The sequence below is a fragment of the Phymastichus coffea genome, unplaced genomic scaffold (genome assembly GCF_024137745.1).
Source record: "Phymastichus coffea isolate CEN01 unplaced genomic scaffold, Cenicafe_Pcof_1.1 PCOF00034, whole genome shotgun sequence".
Taxonomy (NCBI): Eukaryota; Metazoa; Arthropoda; class Insecta; order Hymenoptera; family Eulophidae; genus Phymastichus; species Phymastichus coffea.
The window spans coordinates 1,355,274-1,377,232 of NW_026706845.1; the positions used below are offsets into that span (position 1 = coordinate 1,355,274).

General features: G+C 35.5%; 1 protein-coding gene across 8 annotated transcripts in view; it reads left to right on the plus strand.

The window, feature by feature from the left end:
* LOC131663385 (probable Na(+)/H(+) antiporter nhx-9) overlaps positions 1-21,959 on the plus strand; it is a 1,718,187-nt gene that overhangs the window by 247,590 nt on the left and 1,448,638 nt on the right. For all 8 annotated transcript variants that reach the window (XR_009301845.1, XR_009301846.1, XR_009301847.1 and 5 more), the window contains one exon: positions 10,991-11,187. Coding sequence is in view for 5 of the 8 variants with exons in the window: in XM_058933773.1 (XP_058789756.1) it covers positions 10,991-11,187 (197 nt within the window). In the remaining 3 variants the exon portion in view is untranslated. The remainder of the gene's footprint in view (positions 1-10,990; positions 11,188-21,959) is intronic.

Sequence of the window (21,959 nt, forward strand, 5' to 3'; positions counted from 1 at the left end):
CGTAACCTAAATATTCTTTTTTCCGTACCTAGAGACTACTATTGATAGGCTCTAGGTACGATTTTTATGGGAAAAAACTAGTATTACTATGGATAGGACCCAGGGTACTTCTCGTTCTTGAATTACTACAATTAATTGGAATCCAAGGGCATAAGTATAGGTACAGTAGCACTATTCACCTTCGGCTAAAATAATTTTCGATAAATAATCCCAGCTAGTTTAGGCGAGAAATAGCAAACAATAATAAAATCAAAAGTAGTGAAAACGTATATTGTTCAAAAAACTATATCTCATGAAGATTGTCGAAATTGTTTAATGGAATCAAAAATTATAAGGCGTGAGCAATGCTGTATACCTAGTGTACTGCACCAAGTAAGGACTGAGAAATCAAGTAGAAAAAATGAAAGTCAATGCTACAGTAGAGCGAAGGCAGGGAAAAGCTCAGGATACTTCTGGAGAAAATATATCTCACTGCAGTAATCAGATTCCTTCAACCGCTGGTACATATCGCTCAAAACAAACTATTTGCTGTGGAGAGGAAAAAGGACCAATTAGGAAGCAACTAAGATTGAAAAATTAATTCCAATTATCAAAAATCTAGAAACAAATCTGTCCTGAAACATACATTGCTTATCTACCAACATCAATTATTCCAAGGCAAGTTAAAACCGCATCAAATCTATTTGTAACTAAATTGGACTTGAAAAGTTATCTTAGCAATTCCTAAATCATATGTCACTTGTATCTTATGTCACTCTACCCTAAATCATGTGTCACTCCACGCTCAGAGCAAACTTACAAACATTATTTTAATGTTTCCAGTGCAGCCGTTGTAATGGTCGGTGATATATTTATTGTCATGAGATAAGCTATTTGCTGATTTGAAGTATTCTCCGATAAATTAAGCTATTAAAGCCAACCCACATCGATGAATTTTCATGGACGTGGAGAATCGATTACACTGATACTTCAAGTCGTTGTAAGCATTCAATTATTTTTGGCATCTTATGAATACTTTTTAGTTCTACAGTGATAGCGTCGAAAGTACATCTACGTCTTTTTCTACTACCATTCATTGCATCGTCAGGACTACTATTACTGTTCTCAGTAATATTCATATTACTGAGTAGGAGTAATATTCATATTACTGCTGCTATTACTGTTATCTGCAGAATTATCAATAAACTAACTAAAGATGTTAACTATATTATATAGAGTATCTTTACCAATAGCTATATTAACGAAATGATCAAAGATATCATAAGTTAAGCGTGTTGAAAAATTGTTGACTCGACGTATTTTATAGAAAAAAAGGCCATAGCCGACTTTCTATCATGATCTGGACCTCTAGCCATTTTCAAAAAGGAATTGCAGATTCCCATTGGGGGAGTTTGAAACGTTTTTGACACCGATATTCACCCTTTAAGGTGCATTAAAACCGAGCCAATACAAAAAACCGTTTTTCGATACTTTCTGTACGTTTTGGTCTATATCTTGCAGAAAAATAAATATATTTTGATGTTATTTTTTAATTTTACTTGTAAAAATGTTTTCTCACTGGTAGAATTGTTTTTATATTTTTTTCACAGCCCTGAATCTCAAGAAAACACATTGTTCAAAGAATAAATTGGATTTTTTGCGATTTTTCAAAATTTCTCCTCATTTTTTAGCACGAAGCCGAAGCGACGTCGTCTGAAGACCTATTTCATTCCATTTCTCGATTAAAAATACGTTCAAAAGTTCGAAATTCGCCATCCCACAGGCGCTATATACGTACAAACAATGCATAATCGTTACTATCGCTGATTTTCGAGTCTTTATTCATCCGTAATTGATTATTCTTGATATTTTTACAATTTCTCTTGGTATTCTCACTCCTCACAACTTATTTCGACATGCATATATATTTAAGCATTTTTTTCACACCTCAAGAGCTCACTGGGAAGTATTTTCAGGCGATTAAATGCCCTTCATACGATCGGGTGAAAGCCCCGGTGGCAACGGGCAGCGGCACGGATTTTGAGGGCCGCACATTGTGCACGGGGATGAGGAGGACAGCGGCGGTAGCTGGGTGAGCTACGTCTCTGCCGCTGACAGCCAAGAACCGACGACAGGACGAACACCCATAATAACAAACGACACACGAGACATGACGGAACTGCTGTGGCTCATACAAGAGACGGCGACGAAAATGGCCAAAGCAGCAAACGTACAAAAGGACATGAACATGACAGTGAAGACGGGAATTAAGAGAATTCTCGAGACTGTGGACATCGCGGTGCACAAGCAATCGGACACAGTTTCGGGAAGATATTCCCAAGACAACAATAATATAGACATGAGAGCGGAGAATAACAAAGGAACGTCACGGACGAAACGAAAACGTTCGCCGGTCGGAACCACTCCGGAGCCCTCATAAAAGAGGCCACCGACAACGCAACCGACTAAGGACTGGCAGACGGTAACACGAAAACGATCAGACAAGACAAAAAAGAAAACGAACGCAAAGAATCGGTCTGACAGAGGTGGACTGGCCCACCGGAAAAGGGGTCTGGCTGTCCTGATCAGGCCGGGCACGGACACGACGTACTCCGATATAGTACGGAAAATACGGACAACGATCGACCCGAAGGAGAGCCACATGCAGGTGACAACCCTAAGGATGACGAAGAACGGCTTATGTCTTCTGAAGCTACAGGTAGACGCAGACAAGCCGGACGGACGTGAGATGTTTGGACACAGATCCAAAATACGATCGGGGAAGCGGGTAGTGTCAGGGCCATGACCTCCAAGTTTCAATTGGAGATCATGGATCTGGACTGCGTTGCGACTCTGAAAGACTTGACGAACGCGCTCAGACGAGAGACGGGACGAGACACGGACTTTCGAGTCCACATTTTCGATCCAAACAGCGCTGAGCAGTATATGACGGTCTGCGAATTGGAATCGCGGGAAGCCGATGCATTGCTTCGGCGTGGTCGGACCGGAATTACTGGGTGCATTGCCGCGTTCGGAAACGACTGACGGTGACAAAATATTACAGATGCCTGGGCTTCGGCCATGTGAAAGCTGAATGCACAGGTAAAGACAGGACGAAATGCTGCCGCAAGTGTGGTACATCCGGACACTATGCAACGAAATGTCAAAACAAGCCGGTCTGCCCACTGTGCTCCGAGGCCAGGCACAGGGACGTCGCCAACCTCGCCGGAAGCGGCTGGTGTGCCGTGTTCCGGGCCGCGCTGGAGGAGTGCAAGGGACGGGCCAGAAGATGGACAGAATAATTCAGGGAAACCTGAATCGAAGTAGGACTGCAGACATGCTCCTGCCTTAGATAGCCGACGAATATGACACGGACATCCTGGTTCTGAATGAATCATACAGGAGAAGGACGACCCAGACATACATTACAAACGAGACAGAGACCACTGCTATCTGGGTACGGAGTGGCACCCAATCTAGAGTCTCCAATTGCGGTGTCAGGGACGACTACATCTGGGTCACAGTTGGCGCTGTCACTTATCTCAGCGTCTACCTGACACCCACCTGCACCGCGATGGAGTTCGAAAGAAAAGCGGCACTCCTAGAAGACAGGATCAGGGACCTGCTCGGGGATTTTAACGCGAGGGCCACCGAGTGGGAAATGAACGAAATGAATCGACGCGGAAAACTACTGCTGGAAATGACCGCAAGGCTCGATCTAGCAGTGGTAAATACGGGAAATACGCCGACGTATAGACGGCGAGGTGTCAGAGATTCTATCCCCGACGTCACGATGACATCGGACAGAATCCTGCCACGGCTGAGGGGATGGCGGGTGATCGAAGACTACACAGCCAGCGATCGCAGTACATCGTCTTGGAAGTGGTGGGACGGACTGGAACGAGACAAATGAGAACCCATCAGCCCCACAGTGGAATCTACGTAAACTCGACGGACCAAAATTTTTCGGGAGAGCTAATGACAGCACCAGCTTCAGGAGATAAAATTCCTCCCGAACTAATGGGCCGGCAAAGAGTGGAAAGACTGATAGACGAGACGGCCAAATTAATAGACAGCTTGTGCAGAACCACAATGACGAAACGTCGATAGATACAACAAAGACAACCATAATATTGGTGGACGAATGAAATAGCCGAGCTACGCAGGATATGCCTGACAAATCGGCGACGAGTGACAAGGGCAGGGGGCGGACCTGAAAGGGAAAACCTCCAAGCCATATACAAAACAGCACGGAAGACGCTGACGAAAGCAATACGGGACAGCAAGACGCGATGCTGGAGGAAGCTCTGCGAGGAGGTGAACGAGGATCCCTGGGGAACCGGCTACAAGATCGTGACCGGGAAACTAGGGGCCCGAGTCGCACCGGAACTTAAAGATGCCGAAACAGCAGGGCGGATTGTTGACGGATTGTTTCTGATGCACCCGATTAGGACAAACGTGATGGATGATATGGACGCAAAAATGCCCCCCGCCTTTGCCGCTGAGGAGCTCATGAGAGCAACAAATGCGATGAAGACGGGTAAGGCACCGGAACCGGACGGAGTACCATCCGAGATCCTCCGGCTTGTGGCTCGTCTACAGCCGGCGATACTCGTCGATCTGTATAACACGTGCTTGACGACAAGAACGTTCAGCGACCGGTGGAAGGTGGCAAGGTTTGTTCTTATCCCAAAAGGTAGGAGCGATCCTGGCACGCCTTCGGCTTACCGACCGTTGAGTTTACTTGACACGACTGGTAAACTCTTTGAACAACTACTAAGACCAAGACTGATGGATGAGATACAGACCGGAGAAAATCGAAACAAGCTCGTTCGTTAAATTAAAAAATTTCTTGACATAAATAGAAGTTTGATCACGAATGAACTCTTCTCTTGTCATACTCTTTATTCCAAAGTATTTTGGCAAAACATCTTTTTCAAAAGAATTGATTACTGAATCACAAAAATCTGAGACTTGAATGTCGTTTTCTATTCCGAAAATAGATGAAATAAAATTATTTAATGATCTAGTTCGTAATTTAAATGGAAATATGACCAGAGCTTGTGTAATATCCCTTGTATTTGATGATCTCATGGAAACTAATAATTTTTTCAGCCCAACCTAGGTTTAGTTGATTAACAGTCAGACTTGTAAAAGACAATAGCTGTTTATCACTAAGCTCTGATGATTTTACTTTATCTGAAAATGTTTGCGAGGTTGAGTTTGATATTTCATTTAAAACTAAACATATTTTATTAGCAGTTAAGGAACTTGTACTACTGTATACTTGTATTAGTTTAAGATCATCTTCATAAAATCGTTTTTTTTAAATGTTCAGAGCATACTCGATTTCCACTTGGAATAACAATTTTCCATTCATTGAAACATTGCCACCTAGCTTTCAAAGTCACAAGTGTTAAGTTATTTTTATTTCTACAGACACAACAACTTTATAAAAGAAAAATGTCTTTTTTGGGGGCAGCTCGACTGTAGGTGCTTTCTCTTCATGAGGTTTTAATTATATCTCGAATACACTCCCTGAACTTTTAGATTCAGGAGTTTTCATAGTCGACTGTGAACTCGTTAGCTGTCTTTCTACACTAGTCGAAGGTTGTTCATCAACAATTGTTTTTTTTGTGCCAAAAAAACAAGTCTTCTGCATTTGACACAAAATTTGAATCCAACATCAACATTATCTATATTTAGCTGTTCTCGAACAGCTTCAGCTTTATCTTTCGAATAGATAATTTTTATCTGAACTGTTGATTTGCTAAGATTTCTCTTGTATCAGTTGCAGCATTGATCAGTGGCATTAAAATCATCCATATTTAGTGAAAAAAGAACTGAAATGAAAAATACGTAAGGTATATTGAAAGATTAACCAAATATTAAATCAACATTTAATTCAACATAATTATTAAAGATCTATTGAATTTTTCAAATTAATAAAAAAAAAAACCCAACAAATTAAAATTATTTCTTTCAGTCAAAGAAAACTTTGTATTGAGAGTAGTATACACGTTATTAAATTCAGTGTAAGACAAAATTGTTGAAAGCCTTGTTTGGTGAAAAAAAACATATTAGCATAGACTACGTTACATAATTGGTTCAACATAATATAACTTATTTAGCTGAATTTGTAATATTTGAAAATAGACCGTATTCTAGTTTCAAAGTATATTATCCTCTTTCTTTTGTTAATTTATATATAGTACTTTTGTAGGCATAGAAGAAATAGACTAAATAAATAATGATGATGAATTGACTAGAAGAAAGTTAATTTCATTTACTCACGTGTAAAAGAAATGTAGTATGCTATGATCATGCCTCACAATATAGATAAAATAACCTATTATAATTGAGTATCTTTGATCGTGAAAAAGAAAATAGAACATTTACACAATAATGAAAATTACAGTTCATTGACGAAAAGAGACTGATTGAATATTCTTGTCAATATTAGCAGTTGTTAATATAATTGATACAGTATGAACTCTTTCCGCGTAATCTTGCAAAAAGTATAAAAATATACATATAAAGTCTACAAATATTTCAGTTTTACTAGTAAGAAATAAACAATGTCGTGTAACGTTTGAGTCTTTCTCGCGTTATTGAATAGATAGTACAGACTCTTTGTATTGTATTTATAATCGCGTTTCCGAGAGTAGCAAGAAGTTGACACGTATATATTCTATAAGAAATGAGATATCAAAATTCATCGAATAGCAAACGCAAAGTTTTCTATTTCGATGAATCGTTTTGAAATACAACTGAGTGTGATTACATCTATCGGGGAGAGGCCCGACAGCGCCGCAACCAATACTCAATTTAATTTCTTAACAGTTAATAAATTTGAGAAGAGGAGATATCTAAGGCTACTTTTTTCTCATAAGAGAGGTAGTCTTATGAGTTGAGCACTTAGGTATCGAAAGGAGAGGAATTAGCAGGCTAACCACTGAATCAAGAAATTAGTCTCAGAAAATTGCTGAGCTTTTATTTCCAATCAATGCTCGCGCTGCTAAGCAAGGTAGGATAGTGAATCCTCTTGCTGCAGCGACGAGCGAATTTATACTTGCGAAATCGGCTCCTTTCTACGCTTGGTAGCCCCTACAACGCTATTTTTGAAATTGATACAAACTTTGCACATGTTTTGTCGCAAAATGGCTCGATCGAAATAGCAATTTTATGATTTAAAAAGTTAGATATGAAATAACGAATTTTTTAACATAAATCGTTTCTCGAGGAAAAATCGTCTTTTAGAGTTATAAGTTTGATAATCAAATAACGCCAATTTTACAATAAATTTAAGAAAAATTTTTACATAAAAAAATCGCTAGTGATTAGTGGAACATTATTTAAATTAAAAACGATTAATATAGCTATCCACTTTTGAATAATAATTAAAAAACGAATTGGCAAATTTCTTTTTTAGCCATTTAAAAATCAGCAAATTAGTGACAATCATTATCATTAATTTTACAGATATATACAATCGACTCGCTATCTAACAACGCAATTTTAATTGTTTAAATAAATTATAAATTTTTTATTTATTGATAACTCAGTGAAAAATTGGTTACCAAAGTGTCAAATTCTTGCTTCTCTGTTTCAATACGTTACGAACGTAATCGCATATTCGAATTAACAATATAATTATTTATTGCAAAATAACTAACACTATTAACTTGTAAATTAAATTAAACTAATAAATACGGATTTGAGAACTATAACAACATGAAATTCAAGATCAACGCATCAAAATTGACTAAAAAAAATGCTTTTGTTCATTTGAAATTTTTGCATTATAAACAATAAATTTCCCACGGTCGTGATGTCACGCTCCTTATATGGTCTTGTTTTCGCTGAGTTGCCCTAATACATTTACATATACATATGTGAGAAGAGCGCCTTTGCTCAATTATCGCTTTTCTTTGATTCTCTCGTGCACGACGGGTTGCTATTTTGCAGAGGGGGACAAATCAGACTGGACCGTTACAGTAGTCTATACTTTAGTTAAAAAATACATTCACTTTTTCTCTCCATATTCTAAATAAAGACAAAGTTGTCAGAGAGATCCCAAAAATTAAAACTCACAAAGATTCCATAAACATTCGACGAATATTTATAGAAAATTAAAACTTACAAAGAATCTTTATGAGTTTTAATTTTTTTTATCTTTCATAATTTTGTCTTTTTGAGTTATATTTAGTTAGAAAAGTAATAAACACTTGGGCTTAAAATTAAAGAAATGATCTGTTCAATAATAGTCGTAGTAATTTTGATGACATTTTTAAATACAAATTTTTATTTTAGTATTTTTAATGTCACGCTAGTTCGCGTAATTTTGAAAAAAATGATTTAAAGTTGCAACAAAAGAATTAAGCCATAAGCCAAATTGAGAATTTGTGTAATTTTTTTTTAACACACTGTTCGGGTGAGAAAGACTAAGGATAGAAATGTTATAATTTGACATAAATGAACGTCGGATTCATTGAACTCACAAATAACCAACTTAAATTAACAAACAAATCGGTATACTCGTGACCAAAGTAAAAGGTTACAATAGAAATTAAAGCTATAATTTACATTTATGAACATTGGAATCCTCAATCGCAAACTAAATTAATTTATAGAATAAAAATAAAGATTAAATTTATGTCGGAACGAGAATCATATCAGCAATTTTTTACAAAAGTACAATTGGAAGTTGAATTTTAAGCTAACGCACGCGTGTTAAACGATATGCGACTTGCCTATTCAAATAACGGAGCTAGATTAATTGAAACGCGTAGCCGCGCCAGCCGAGTCCGATAAAAAAAAATCTCTCCTATCTTAATTTCCCTTTCTTCGCACGAATATCTAAGGCGTAAACTTCTTGACCACCTGTCAATGAGGCTTCATTATTCTTGTTTCAACTGCTCCTTGCTCTCGTCGATTCGCTCGAGTTGAAGTCTGTGATAACTCCCATCGCGCGTTAGAAATCGTGCCGTGTTTTAGTGGCTCGTGTTGCGTTGTTTGATGGTGCCGACATTTGGCTCAAACAACGGAGTGAGGGACGCTCAATGTCCATCTTCGACAATCAGCTTCGAGAGGTAACCTTCAACCAGTCTGATTGTCACAATGCATTTACCATCATTTTTAGCGATGTATACATTTTTGTGAGTTTAGAGGCAGTGATCACAGCAATTTTAAACATTCGAATTTAATTTTAATTCTAGATCGTCACTCAACTTGATGCAGCGCACGCTTCTCTTACACGCTCATTTTTAAGTAAACAATCATATTCGTAGTGTTGCTTTCGAGTTTCGAAGAAGCCGTGATTGAAATCTGACAACAAAGGAAGCAACCGAAAAATATCGGCAGATAAAAGGTGCTTTGGAAATGAGAGTTTCTATGCCGCGACGCATGATCACTCGATCATGACCTCGAGTTCGATATCGCATGCGCGCATCGATTAGCACAACAGTCCGCTGTGTAATGTAATGATCAAAAGTGCAATATCTTTGTCATTGAAAGCGTCGCCAATGTTAGAAATTTCATTTTACCGGAGAGTCGTTTCGATATGTATGTGTGTGTGAGCACATTTGTGTTAGTATAGCACACGTAATATGTTCATATTATTTTATAATATGAAAATATTAATGTGAGTTATGAAATCAGGTCCTTTGGAGATTTTGTGATAAAATTGACTGTTTTAAAAATATTCTGTGCTTGTAAAAGAAATTTTGGAGTATTGTTCAGTATCTATTATTTTTGAACTATATAATATTAAGGTTATGTGCTAAAAACATGGTAAAAATGCCGAAAAAAATCGATTTTTTCAAATTTTGAGCAAGTTTCGGTCAGAAAATGGTGATTCTGAGGTCGGCATTCAAAAGAACGGAAAAAGGTACAGAAAAAAGTAATATCTAGAAGTTAGCCAAGTATATTGTTCATAATTAAAAAATTCATCGAAAAATTTAAAAAGTTTTTCTGACTTGATTTTCGATCCAAAAAATCTGAAAAAATCAGGCTCTTTTGCGTACAATAGTATACCATCATAAATATTTTCAGATTTTTTTGAACGTGCAGTAATGTAAAAAAAAAAATTTTCGAAAAAACACGTTTTTTATCATTGTAGGGTCCTATTACCACCTAGGGGGCTGAAAATTTGGCTGAAGAAGTTTTCAAGTATGTCCTCTCGAACGACTGACTCCAAATAAAAATACAGGCAGGGGCAATTTTAACATCCTTATCCCGCTATAGCCTTTTGTCGAAATCTAGAGTTGTACTTTTTCCGTTTAAGACTTTTTTGTCTCAAGAATTCGTCACTGAAGTAAACTCTTCAGACATGAAAGTTAAATATTTCTTATTCGATTTATGGCTGCAATCACTGTGGTGTTGACAATTTTAAACGAAATATCGTAATCTATTTTTACTTTGCAAAGCATTTTAAGCCGTCAAATATAGCTCTTAGTTCCAAGAGGTTCATGTGTTCTTTAGATTTTTTGCTATTTCATCAAACATGGAATTTGGTTGACAACAAAACATTTTATTTACAGCAATGAAGGTTAGGTAACTTTATCTGATATTATCATCATATGATTGTAATTACCTTCATTTTTGTTAAGCGCTAGAACGTTCTATACTTTCCCGTATACTATTCACTATTAATTGCGATAAATTTAATTACCTGAATGAAATTAAATTTCCGAGTTTCAGTAGGAAACTTTCAAAATGGACGATTATTTTTTAAGTTTTTCATCACTACTGTGTCGTTCAATCAATATGTACACTAAAATTTGTCGCTTAGAATATAAAAAAATTAGTTCTATTATAGTCTGTTGAAAAATATGTAGACATTATTCAGATTACAATGCCTACAGTCGCCTAGTTTTTAACTTTTGCGAAAGTTTGTTAACATATCGTAAAAGAGCATAGATATACTTTTATTCAAGTTCTGAAACATTATTGGATAAGACAAAACATTTACTAAACATTTTATTAAAATAATGCTTCTTTTCTTATTTAGGAATATCACTATGGCTGATTGGCAACAGTGGCATTTTCTCATGTGATACACCAATACTTGACATGTTTTTATTTGCGGCTTTGATAAGTGCGGTAGATCCTGTGGCAGTTCTTGCAGTATTTGAAGAAATACACGTCAATGAAGTATTGTATATTGTAGTATTCGGCGAGAGTCTTTTAAATGATGCTGTTACAGTGGTAAGTTAAAATTACATAAGGTTTATCTGTAAAAATACTTTAAATAAAAGGCCGATTAAAGTCTGGGCCTTTTCATAAAATTGAAAAAAATTAGGCTCGATCAATGTAAGTTAAGAAATGATAAAAGCATGTTTTGATATTTTTATGAATTCTTAAATCTCCTCAAAAATTTACTAATAAAAAAGAAAACAAGCAAAAAGTTAGAATATAAAATAAAAATATTATTGTCCGTGGTGGAGGTAAAATTATTTATAATCCAATTATTGCAAAATGTGCTGTTTATTAGCGCAAACCATTTTGTCAACAGAACAATAAAGGAAAATATCGTACCTAAATATGTTATGAATAAGCCAATCAGTTCTTAATAAGATTCATAATAGAATTATAAATATTAATGAGCATAGATATGTCTTTTCTTATTAATACTAAAGCGAAAAATCTTTCTACATACAATTTCAGATTATCAGCTGTTTTTCTAACTCGATTCCAAATTAAGAATGATAGCATTAATTCAATAAACCTCATGGCATTGCTTATTCATATTCATATTAATGATAGCATCAATATTTTTATTATTTCTAAAGCTATGCTTCTTATTACACATGGTCCAAATTCATTAACTCCAAAAAACCGTTTCAACAGAATTTTAGTCACGCAAGCTAATTATATCACGCAAGCTTCGCATACAATGATTCATGATACGCTAACACATGTTACATACGTGTATACATGGTCGAGATATAAAGGCCAACATATAGTGCATTTATATTCTAAACCAATATTTCTAAAAGTTAAAACGAAATAATCGATATTGCGTAATGTAGGAATTTGAAAGTTTAATCATTTAAAAATTTCGAAATCCGAAAAAATTACTGCCTTATTTTCTGGAATTATTGATTTGCGTAATTTCAAAACACGGAATATACAAATATCGTATTTTTAAATCCCTAAATATGAAATTTAATCATTTGAAAATTCTAAAATAAAAGACCGATTAGACAAATCTCGAAAATATATTAATCCGAAATTTAGGAAAACCAAATTAACTGATATCGCGAGTTTAAATGTTTCATATGGTTTAATATGGAAATTACAGTAGTAGTAGTAGTAGTAGTACCCTGCTATTCGACTCGAACTATTAGCAATAGTATGGAGTATTTCACAATTCAGACCATATTTGTACGGCCGAAAATTCATCATCATTACTGACCATAGACCATTGGTACATTTATACTCGATAAGCGATCCAAATTCACAAGCAACTCATCAGCGACTATTGCTACAAAATTTTAATTTCGAAGTCAGATATAAAAAAGACGCGTCGAATGTCAATGTAGACGCACTCTCTCAAAATCCTATACAGGAAATTGAACAGCTCAATAAGCATTTGCAAGCAACTAGGGAAGATCCGGTTCAAACACTGGTCTTTACAGCTCAACTAGATGATGACCCCAGAAGGCCAGGAAATACGCACGACATGACTACGCGACGCGCGAGGGGCCGACAACCAAGTAAAAATTACCTGGAAGCCATCAAGTCCTTCCTGTCGCGTCAGAAAAAGAATCCGCCTCCTTAGGAAGTGGACACGCCAGTAACAGAACCAGACACGCATACTAATTATCCTACAGTTGCTGAAAACACGTACTGCTCCGAAGGCAATAAAATTGGCACCCAATATAATACGCATAATGAAGACTCTAAATATAAACAGGATACACAATCAAAACAGGATATGACCTTTTTAAAAGACGTGATACTTGAAGACTCAGTCAACTCCCCTACCGAACTCTTGACGTTACCTAATGAAAACATTATTTATTATCGGGACGCTCTACTTATGAGGCGAGACAATTACTTATACTTCACTGACACCTTTGGTACCCCCTGGATAAAGATGCACTCAGCTTATTTAAGCATGATAAACTACCACAAATGAACAAATTACAATTAGCCGTTCCCACTGTAATCAAAATAGGGAACAAGATGCATTTTATTATCCCAATCCATCATCAAAATAGAGAGACTACGGAAAACATTAGAAATCATATATGGGCAAATCCACGGAACTTTTAACTTTTGTGAAATAGCCATAACACTGCAATTATTGTAGCTATGTGAAATTGTAAGCAAATACTTATATGCCATTTCGATAGAGCATCCTATTACTAACATTTATACAAAAAATTAAGTGCCCAAGTCTTTTTTATTTAAAAAAAAAGGCCGTTAAAACCTTGAAAACTGGAACTTTTTCAATGAAATAACCTAAATTTTGTTCAATCTTTCGCATACCCTACTCGCGGCCCTTCAAGGATCATATTGATTAAACTTTAGATAGATAACTAACCATAATGGAAAATCGTGACATAAGTCATGTCAATGTGCGAATCCCCATAACAATCCTACACCATGCCAATGACGTGAAATAACTTTATGTGAAATCGATGTTTTATCAATATTTTGTTCTTTTGTGATCGTGGCCCTCAATATAACCAACTATTTGAACGTATTACTTATTTCTGATACTAAAACGAAGAGATCTAGCCGTGACACGAATATGTGCGCATGATATACGCGTGACAAGATGAGTTTTAAGTAGATACAGTTGCGGGCAAAAGTGTCCGGCCAAAGTTGTTTTTATGTTTTAATCATGTACAAAGGGTGCAAAGTGGCAACACAAATACATCATCGTAAAGTACTTTTATTATATACTCAAAACATGTAATTTAACAATCCATTTTAACAATCAACAAAATTTAATATCGATAATAACAATTATGGCTTATTCATAAGTATCCGGCCAACTATGAATGTGACAATTACAAGTAGAAAAAATATAGTAACATGAAACAAAACAAACTAGAAATGGTTTTAAATGTAACACAGTCATCAGAACTTCGTAGCCATACCCTTAGAAGCTATCATGGCAGCACATCGGTGAGGCATCGATTCAATAAGTGTCACAATCCTATCATGAGAGATATTGTTCCACTCTTCTTGCACTTTTTGCCATAGGGAGGGTTTATTAGCATAGTTTTGATTTCCTAATCTCATTTTTAGCTCTTGCCATAAGTGTTCAATAGGATTTAAGTCTGGAGACTGACTCGGCCACTGTAAAACTCGAATTTGTTTCTTACTAAAAACTTGCTGAAGTAGGTGTGACCTGTGTTTTGGATCATTATCCTGCTGAAATATCCATCCTCTGGGCATGTTTTGTCGAGCATAAGGTAGCATTTGCTCCAATATAATATCCTTGTACATGACGGAGTCCATATTGCCTTCTATTTTAAAGATTGGACCGACGCCTTTTCATGAAAATGTACCCCATAGCATTATGCTACCTCCACCATGCTTCACAGTCGGTATTTGGTATCTTGAATCATATCTACTACCTACCGGTCGCCGTACATACCTTCTACCATCATTTCCAAATAGATTGATTTTAGTTTCATCCGAAAACAGCACTTTTTTCCAGTCCTCAACAGTATAGCTTTCATATTTTTTAGCAAATTCTAGTCTGGCCTTCTTGTTTTTCTTACTAATAAGTGGTTTTTTCATACCGTCACGTCCAACAAGTCCCACTTCTCTCAGTCTACGTGATACAGTACTACGACTGACGTCTGCTACATTTTCTTCGCGTAATTCGCGTGCAATAATGGCAGCATTCTTTTTAACATCTACGACAGCTTTTCTTTTGATCAATTTGTCAACACGATTAGTGGTTTTTCTTGGTCTCCCAGAACTTTTTTTATCTTTCAGAGTGTTAGTGCTGTGGAATCTAATAATCATTCACAGTCGATTTTCCTATGCCTAGAATTTTAGATATATCACGAGAAACCTTTCCTTCATTGTGTAATTTAATTGCGACTTGTCGAATATCTACAGACGTGCGTTTCGGCATGTTTACCGATTGATACTGATGTCAGAGCATAACTGATAGACAGTTCCAGTGCTTGCATACCTTTGTGACCGATAATGTAAACAAAGCCACGCGAATTGTATCTACGTAATAGTTGGCCGGATACTTATGAATAAGTCATATTTTCTATTATCAATATAAAATTTAGTTAAGCATTATAACAAATTGTTGGACAACATGATTTGAATGCATAATAAAAGTACTTTACTAAGATATGTTTGTGTTGTTACTTTGCATCATTTATACATGATCAAAACATAAAAACAACTTTGGCCGGACACTTTTGCCCACAACTGTGTTATGTCGCGACTATGTAGCCGTGACGTGTAGTTTTAGAATATGTATAATCATTCATTTATTAGTAATTATTATAGTGACAGGAACTTACCTGGGTTATTATTTGGAGTTAAATTGGCTGCTTAGCTCTATCTCGATGAAGTATATATGAGGTCGGTCGGTAATGATGCACGAACACTCGATTCAAGTAATTATTTATTTATTCAAAGACAGAAATGATTTCTCAAAAATAACAATAAGTGAATTATACGTTATTCGGCTGTCGCGCGTCGCGAATCAGCTCGTGAGAACTGTAACAAATTTTAATGTTATTGAGTAGTCGCGCGTCGCGAATCAACTGCCGAAAAGTCGAGTCTTCTGTTTTTATATTGACTCTTGGCCCATATTAATGTGTTGAGTAATCAAAAAATCAAAATGTCGGGCGCCCCAAATTTTCGGACTACTCATCTTTTAATTTCGCTGAGTTTGTATTTTGTAAAAAATGCCGTTCGTCGTTTATACATTATTTCGGTTTTCAATTGATTGCTGATGAAATCAAAATGAAGAAATAGTTACGTCTCGGGACGTAACACCTCCGTGGCTAGATCGTTGTATATCGGTGTGATATCAACGCAAAATAAACAGAGAGAAATGAGAGAGAGAAAAAAATAAATAAATAAATAAATGAATAAATAAATGTGCGTTACTCTTAGTTATTCGGCAATCGATTGAAAACGCTTTAATTTTACCTTAATAGTACTTTTAATGTTACGCGGACAATAATACTCCGTATCACGGTATAGTAGAGTTTCATTTCAGGATTCGATATGTATATATATAACGGATTTGTGTTTTTAACTAATGTGATTCTAATGTGAAAATTGGGATATGTTGCTTCTTTCTGGTGGAAATTTCTTTAGTAGTAGGGACGGGGGGTGTGGTGTTTGAGGTCTGATTCGTGAATGGGGTTATTGCCTGTGGGTTCTCATTTTTTTGTTTGTCTATTGCTATTTCATCCAATGCATATTCTTCCTCTTTCGATGGAGTTTGGTTTCTCTGTTTGAGTAGTGGTTTGTTTAGTGCCACCAGTAAATGTTGTATTGAACTAAATATGGCTCCTAGCAAATATGCAGAAATTCCATATATAGAGTGTAGAGTATAGCCTCTGATTATTACATTGATTAAACTTTTACCGCATTGAAATATAATGGCGGTCATTATGATGGCAGAACTTATAGAACCAAATTTAGTTAGTTTGGTGATGAACTTATTCCATGTGCTTCCAGCGATGTTGGTTAATGTTTGTTCTGTCAGTATTAGGTTTGATACTAATCCTCCCTCTACACTTTCGTCGCCTTGCATACTTCTCGCGATTACGTTGAGGAGTGATGCTTTCTCCATAGGAAAGAGGATGTGATTTTGTAGTTTTTGTAGGTCTTCTTGGGAGTAGATCCCACTGGTTGCCAATGATTCTAGTTCCGTCGGTTTCCATGTTATTTTGGTGGTCGGTTTCAAGGTCAGAACTGCGTTGGTTATTTTTCTCGGAGTTGGTGTCAAATTTATCCATTCGTTTCCTATTTTGTAGTATTGGGGAATGATTGTGTTGCAGTTTATTTCTGTTCCTGTTTTCATTAAGATGTGTGTTTTTGGTGTTAGGTAAAATGTTTCGTTTCTTGAAATGACTGGAAGTTGCGAGAAACATTTGTCTGTATGAAGTAGTTGAACTTCTGTAGGCGTACATTGTATAATATGTACGGCTTCCCCTGCCAGGCGAGCTATGTACCCGGGCTTCTCCATGATGTTGTACGCAAATTCATCTGGTGAGAGGGATGCCAGGGATAAGGAGTTATATAGGACTTTCCTTTCCAATTCACATTTTTGTTGCAATATATCTATATAGAGGTTTTTTGTTTCGACCCTGAAATGCTTTTCTACATACACAAATTTGCTATTGAAGTACGTGAATAGATCATAGCTAAGTATCCCTTGCTTCGTTTGAATATCATTGTCGTACGAAATATTGAATTGGGTTCGTTCATATATAAAAAGTTTTGGATGTTCAGTTGTTATTAAGATTCTGTTGCAAAAACTCATGTTCCCTCTAGTTGACAATGCAAAGGATACTTCGTTCGTACTTATACTAAAAATGGTTTCATGATCGTGTGAGCTTATTTTAGTGACCGTTCCCCTATACAGTATATCGTATTGATTTTTGAAATAGTCTTCGTGCGGTAGTAATGACCAAAAGGTGTAACCTCCTTCCATATCGATACAATGTTGGTCCGAAAACTTACATACTGTACCCGAATTTAATCTTAATCTATCATTGTTTAATTCGACTGCTGCATAGCTTTCTAACAAGGTTATTTTTATAAGTCCCTGTACGAGAACATCGCTCCACGTACCAAATCGGTCGGTGTAGGCTGCCCCTGAACAAGTTTTACTCTTAACGTTTCCTGCTAGATCTAAACGTACACTTTTTGTCGAGTTAATCCTTAGGTCGGCTATTGTGTGTGCGTTATCATATTTAAAAATACCCGTATCATGTATAGCTTTACAGTTGTCGTGTGATATTTCGTAAATGTATTCTTGGATTGCATTTTCGGTTGGGCCTAAATGACTAAACATACAGCAATGAAAAATTGTTCGCCTTATTTCTATTTTACATTGTATAATTTTCATTCATTTGAATTCCGTTTTTTGTAATAGTTCGATAGTGGCTTGTGTGTTATTTACTTGAATTTCTTGAAAATTTCATTCCCCTGCATCCAAGAGTGAGTATGTTGTAATGGTAGGGTTCGTTGAGCCGCAATTGAAGCCAATAAGTCCTTTGCTTGATGAAAAGAAGGTGATTATGATTAAGATAGTCATTGATTGTTGCGCCATTGTGTTTCCTGGAAATAGAATAAGATTACTATGCTTGTTTTGCTACGCTTAATTTATTGGCATGAATTGTTTTTGGTTTTCCATTGTAATCGATTACAACACTGCCTTTTTCAGTTATTTTTAATACTTCAAAAGGTCCTAAATATTTATTTTTCTCTAATTTCCCCGGTTTTGGTTCTTTCATGAACCATACTTTATCTCCAATTTTAAAATTTACTGGATTTGTAAATCGGTCATAATAATTTTTTGATTTTTGTTTTGAGATTATTAGATTTTCTCTAGCCATGTGTGATATTATATTCATGTTTTTTATTAAATTCTCTAGGTATCCATTGAAAGTTGGTAATTGTTCGGATTTTTTTAATGATACGCTAGATGGTAATTTAGCTGGAAAAGCAAAAACTAATTCATGTGGTGTGAAATTGTGACTAGTGTGTAGGCTGGTGTTGTAATTGAATTGGGCCAACTCTAGGAGTTCGTTCCAATCACATTTTTTTGATGTAAATTGTTTGATGTATTCGCAAAGCGGATGGTTAGCCCTTTCGACAGATCCATTAGATTGAGGTGAAAATGACGTTGTTTCAATTTTTTCGAAATGAAATCTTTTGGCAATTTGCTTTAACATTTTGCTTCTCAAGTTTTGTGCTCTGTCCGTTAGTACTATTTTTGGAGTTCCGAAAGTACAAATAAACCTTTTTATAAAAGCTTCGCTTACAGCTTCCGCTGTTTAGTCTTTTAATGCTACTAATGTGATAAATTTTGAAAGATGGTCTTGAATTGAAAGTATGTACCGATTATTACTTTTTGTAATATCGAATGGCCCCATTATATCCATGGCAACTTTATCAAAAGTTTTGAAAGGTGTATCTGTTATAATCATTGGTTGTCGTGTAGGTTTACGTTTTAATTTGTTTTTTTGACACTCTATACACATGGAAATTCTTTTTTGTATGTCGTTCTTTAGGTTTTCCCAACAGTATTTATCTTTAATTCTATTATAAGTTCGATTCACTCCCGAATGACCTCCTAATCTCGAAGAATGATATATTTCAAAAATTTTATTTCTCTGATCTAACTCACATATATATTCAACATGATTCATACAAACAATAGTCTTGATGTTAGATCTTATGAAAGTATCATTTATGATTTCTTCTATTTCTGACCATTGTATGTTTCTTATGTCAATGTTTTTTGAAATACTCAGCATAGAGATCTTATTTTGTAATAGAAGTCTTTTCAAATTTTTGAACAATTCGACTAAATTTTGTTTTACTGTTTCCGTCGCTGCGGCAGTGTTCAGGCACAAAATAAATATTTTTCGTTTACCGTAGTTTAATGTTTCCAAATTATTACTGGATAAATTTTTGTTTATTTTCAAATTTTTCTCTGCAAGTATTTTACTCGTATTTTTGTCTAGCCCTTCATGTTTTTCAGAGATTAAATGGATAATGTTATCATTACGAAGTTGTATAGAACTTTTGCTATAAATGTCATGACCTCTATTATAATCATTATTAATGCTACTATTTTTTATACATTTTTTATCTATATTGTTGGATTTGTATGTATGTTTCTGTTTGCTCTTTTTTTGAATGCATGCGTGATTTGTAATTTGTTCCTTCTTGTCAACATTTAATGATTTTGTCTGTACTACCTCCTCTAAGTTCTCGGTTCTTTTTCTTTATGCTCGTGTCATAACACAAATTTTTGGTTCTACCGCAATCCGCGATAAACAGTCAGCTGGACCGTTTTCTTTGCCTGGACGATAAATTATGTCAAAGTCGTAATCAACTAGTTTTAGTGGCCATTTTTGTACTCTACTATTATTATCAGCCGACTTTAATGAAAGTAAAGGTTTGTGGTCTGTTACTACCGTAAATTTATTTCCGAATAAGTATGTTCTAACTGTTTTAATAGCGAAAATTATTGCAAGAGCCTCTCTTTCATAAGTCATATAATTTTGTTCTGTTTTGTTCAAAACCCTTGAAGCGTATGCGATGGGTCTATCGTACCCTAATTCTCCCTGGGAAAGAACCGCGCCCAAACTATGATTCGACGCGTCTGTTCTAACGATGTAAGGTTTGTTAAATTGTGGATATTGTAGGATAGGTGCTTCGCATAGTAGTTTTTTTAATTTATTTAAAGCTTCCTGTTGTTCATTGTTCCAGAAGAATTTTGTGTTTTTATGTAAGAGTATAGTTAATGGTTTTGTTACTTCTGCAAAATTTGGGATAAAACGTCTATAATAATTGCATAGCCCTAAGAACTCTCTAACGTTTTTCGTAATTGTCGGTGTTGGAAAAGCTTCAACAGCTTGTACTTTTTTTTATCTGGTTTAATTCCATATTCACTGATAATATGTCCCAAAAAGGATACTTCTGTTTTGAGCCAATCGCATTTTTGAGGTTCAAGTTTTAGGTTAGCTACTCTTAGTTTTTGAGCTATTTCAGAAAAACGTTTATTGACCTCATCCACTGTTTCTCCAAAGATGATTATATCGTCAATAAAAACAAAGCATGTATTGGCGATTAAGTCCCCCAAAATTGTATTAAGAATTCTTTGAAATGTTCTAGGCGAGTTTACTAATCCGAATGGTAAAACGAGAAATTCAAATCTTCCTAATGGATGTATGCTAAATGCTGTTTTGAAGATATCTTTCGAGTGCATTGCTACCTGACGGAAACCGGATTTTAGATCGACAACATGATAAAATTTGGCTTTCCCGAGTTGATTAAATATTTCTGTTATGTTTGGAATTAGATATGGGTCAGGAACAGTTTTTTCATTCAATTTCCTGTAGTCAATTACTAATCGCCATCTAGCTTTCCCGTCTGCTAAGCTCTTTTTCTTCACTACCCATGTTGGTGCATTGAAAGCACTTTTCGATTTCCTTATTAAATTATTAGATATCAATGATTTTACTTCTTCAATAGCAATGTCCCGTAATTTGTGTGGCAAGGGAAATTGTTTGACGTAAACCGGTTTGTTGTCTGTTAAATTAATTTCATGTTGTTCTATATTACATGTACCTAATTTGTCGCCATCGGCCCAAAATACATCTTCGTTTTCCTCAATAAGTTCTTTCATTATCTTATAGTTGTTTCCGACTAAATCTCTCAAATTTATTTTTTCTAATACTCTTTCCTTATGGCTTAATTGATTGACCTTAAACTTTTTCTTGTTTCCTCTCCTAAAAAATTTATGCTCTCCGCTTATACAATTTCATTTTCATTGACGTTGAAATCTATATTTTCCGTTAGTTCAATACTGTTTGGAAAGTTTTCTAAATCGAAAGATAAATATTGATATGTTTGGATTTCTTCTGAAACAGTATTTTCCGAAGGGAATTCTATTCCTATATTTTCTTTTATAACCGATATAAATTGTTTATAATCGTAATTGTCTGCATAATCATCCTTTGTGTTAGTCATTTCATCAGTACTCATTGCTACATTTATATCGGTAATCATGTGTTCTATTTTGGAAGGGTCTTTCTCTAATTCAGCTTCCAAGTTCGTTATTCCCTTGGAAGAAAAAGGTATTAGTAATGATTTTTTACAACTTTCGATCTCGCGTTCTACTTTTAAATCTTTTACAGTCATTGTTTCGTTATTTATTTTATCCGTTGTTGTTGTGCAAGGAAATGTAACAGATTCGGGGTCCTCTAGTATATTTTCTCTTTCTAGTGGAT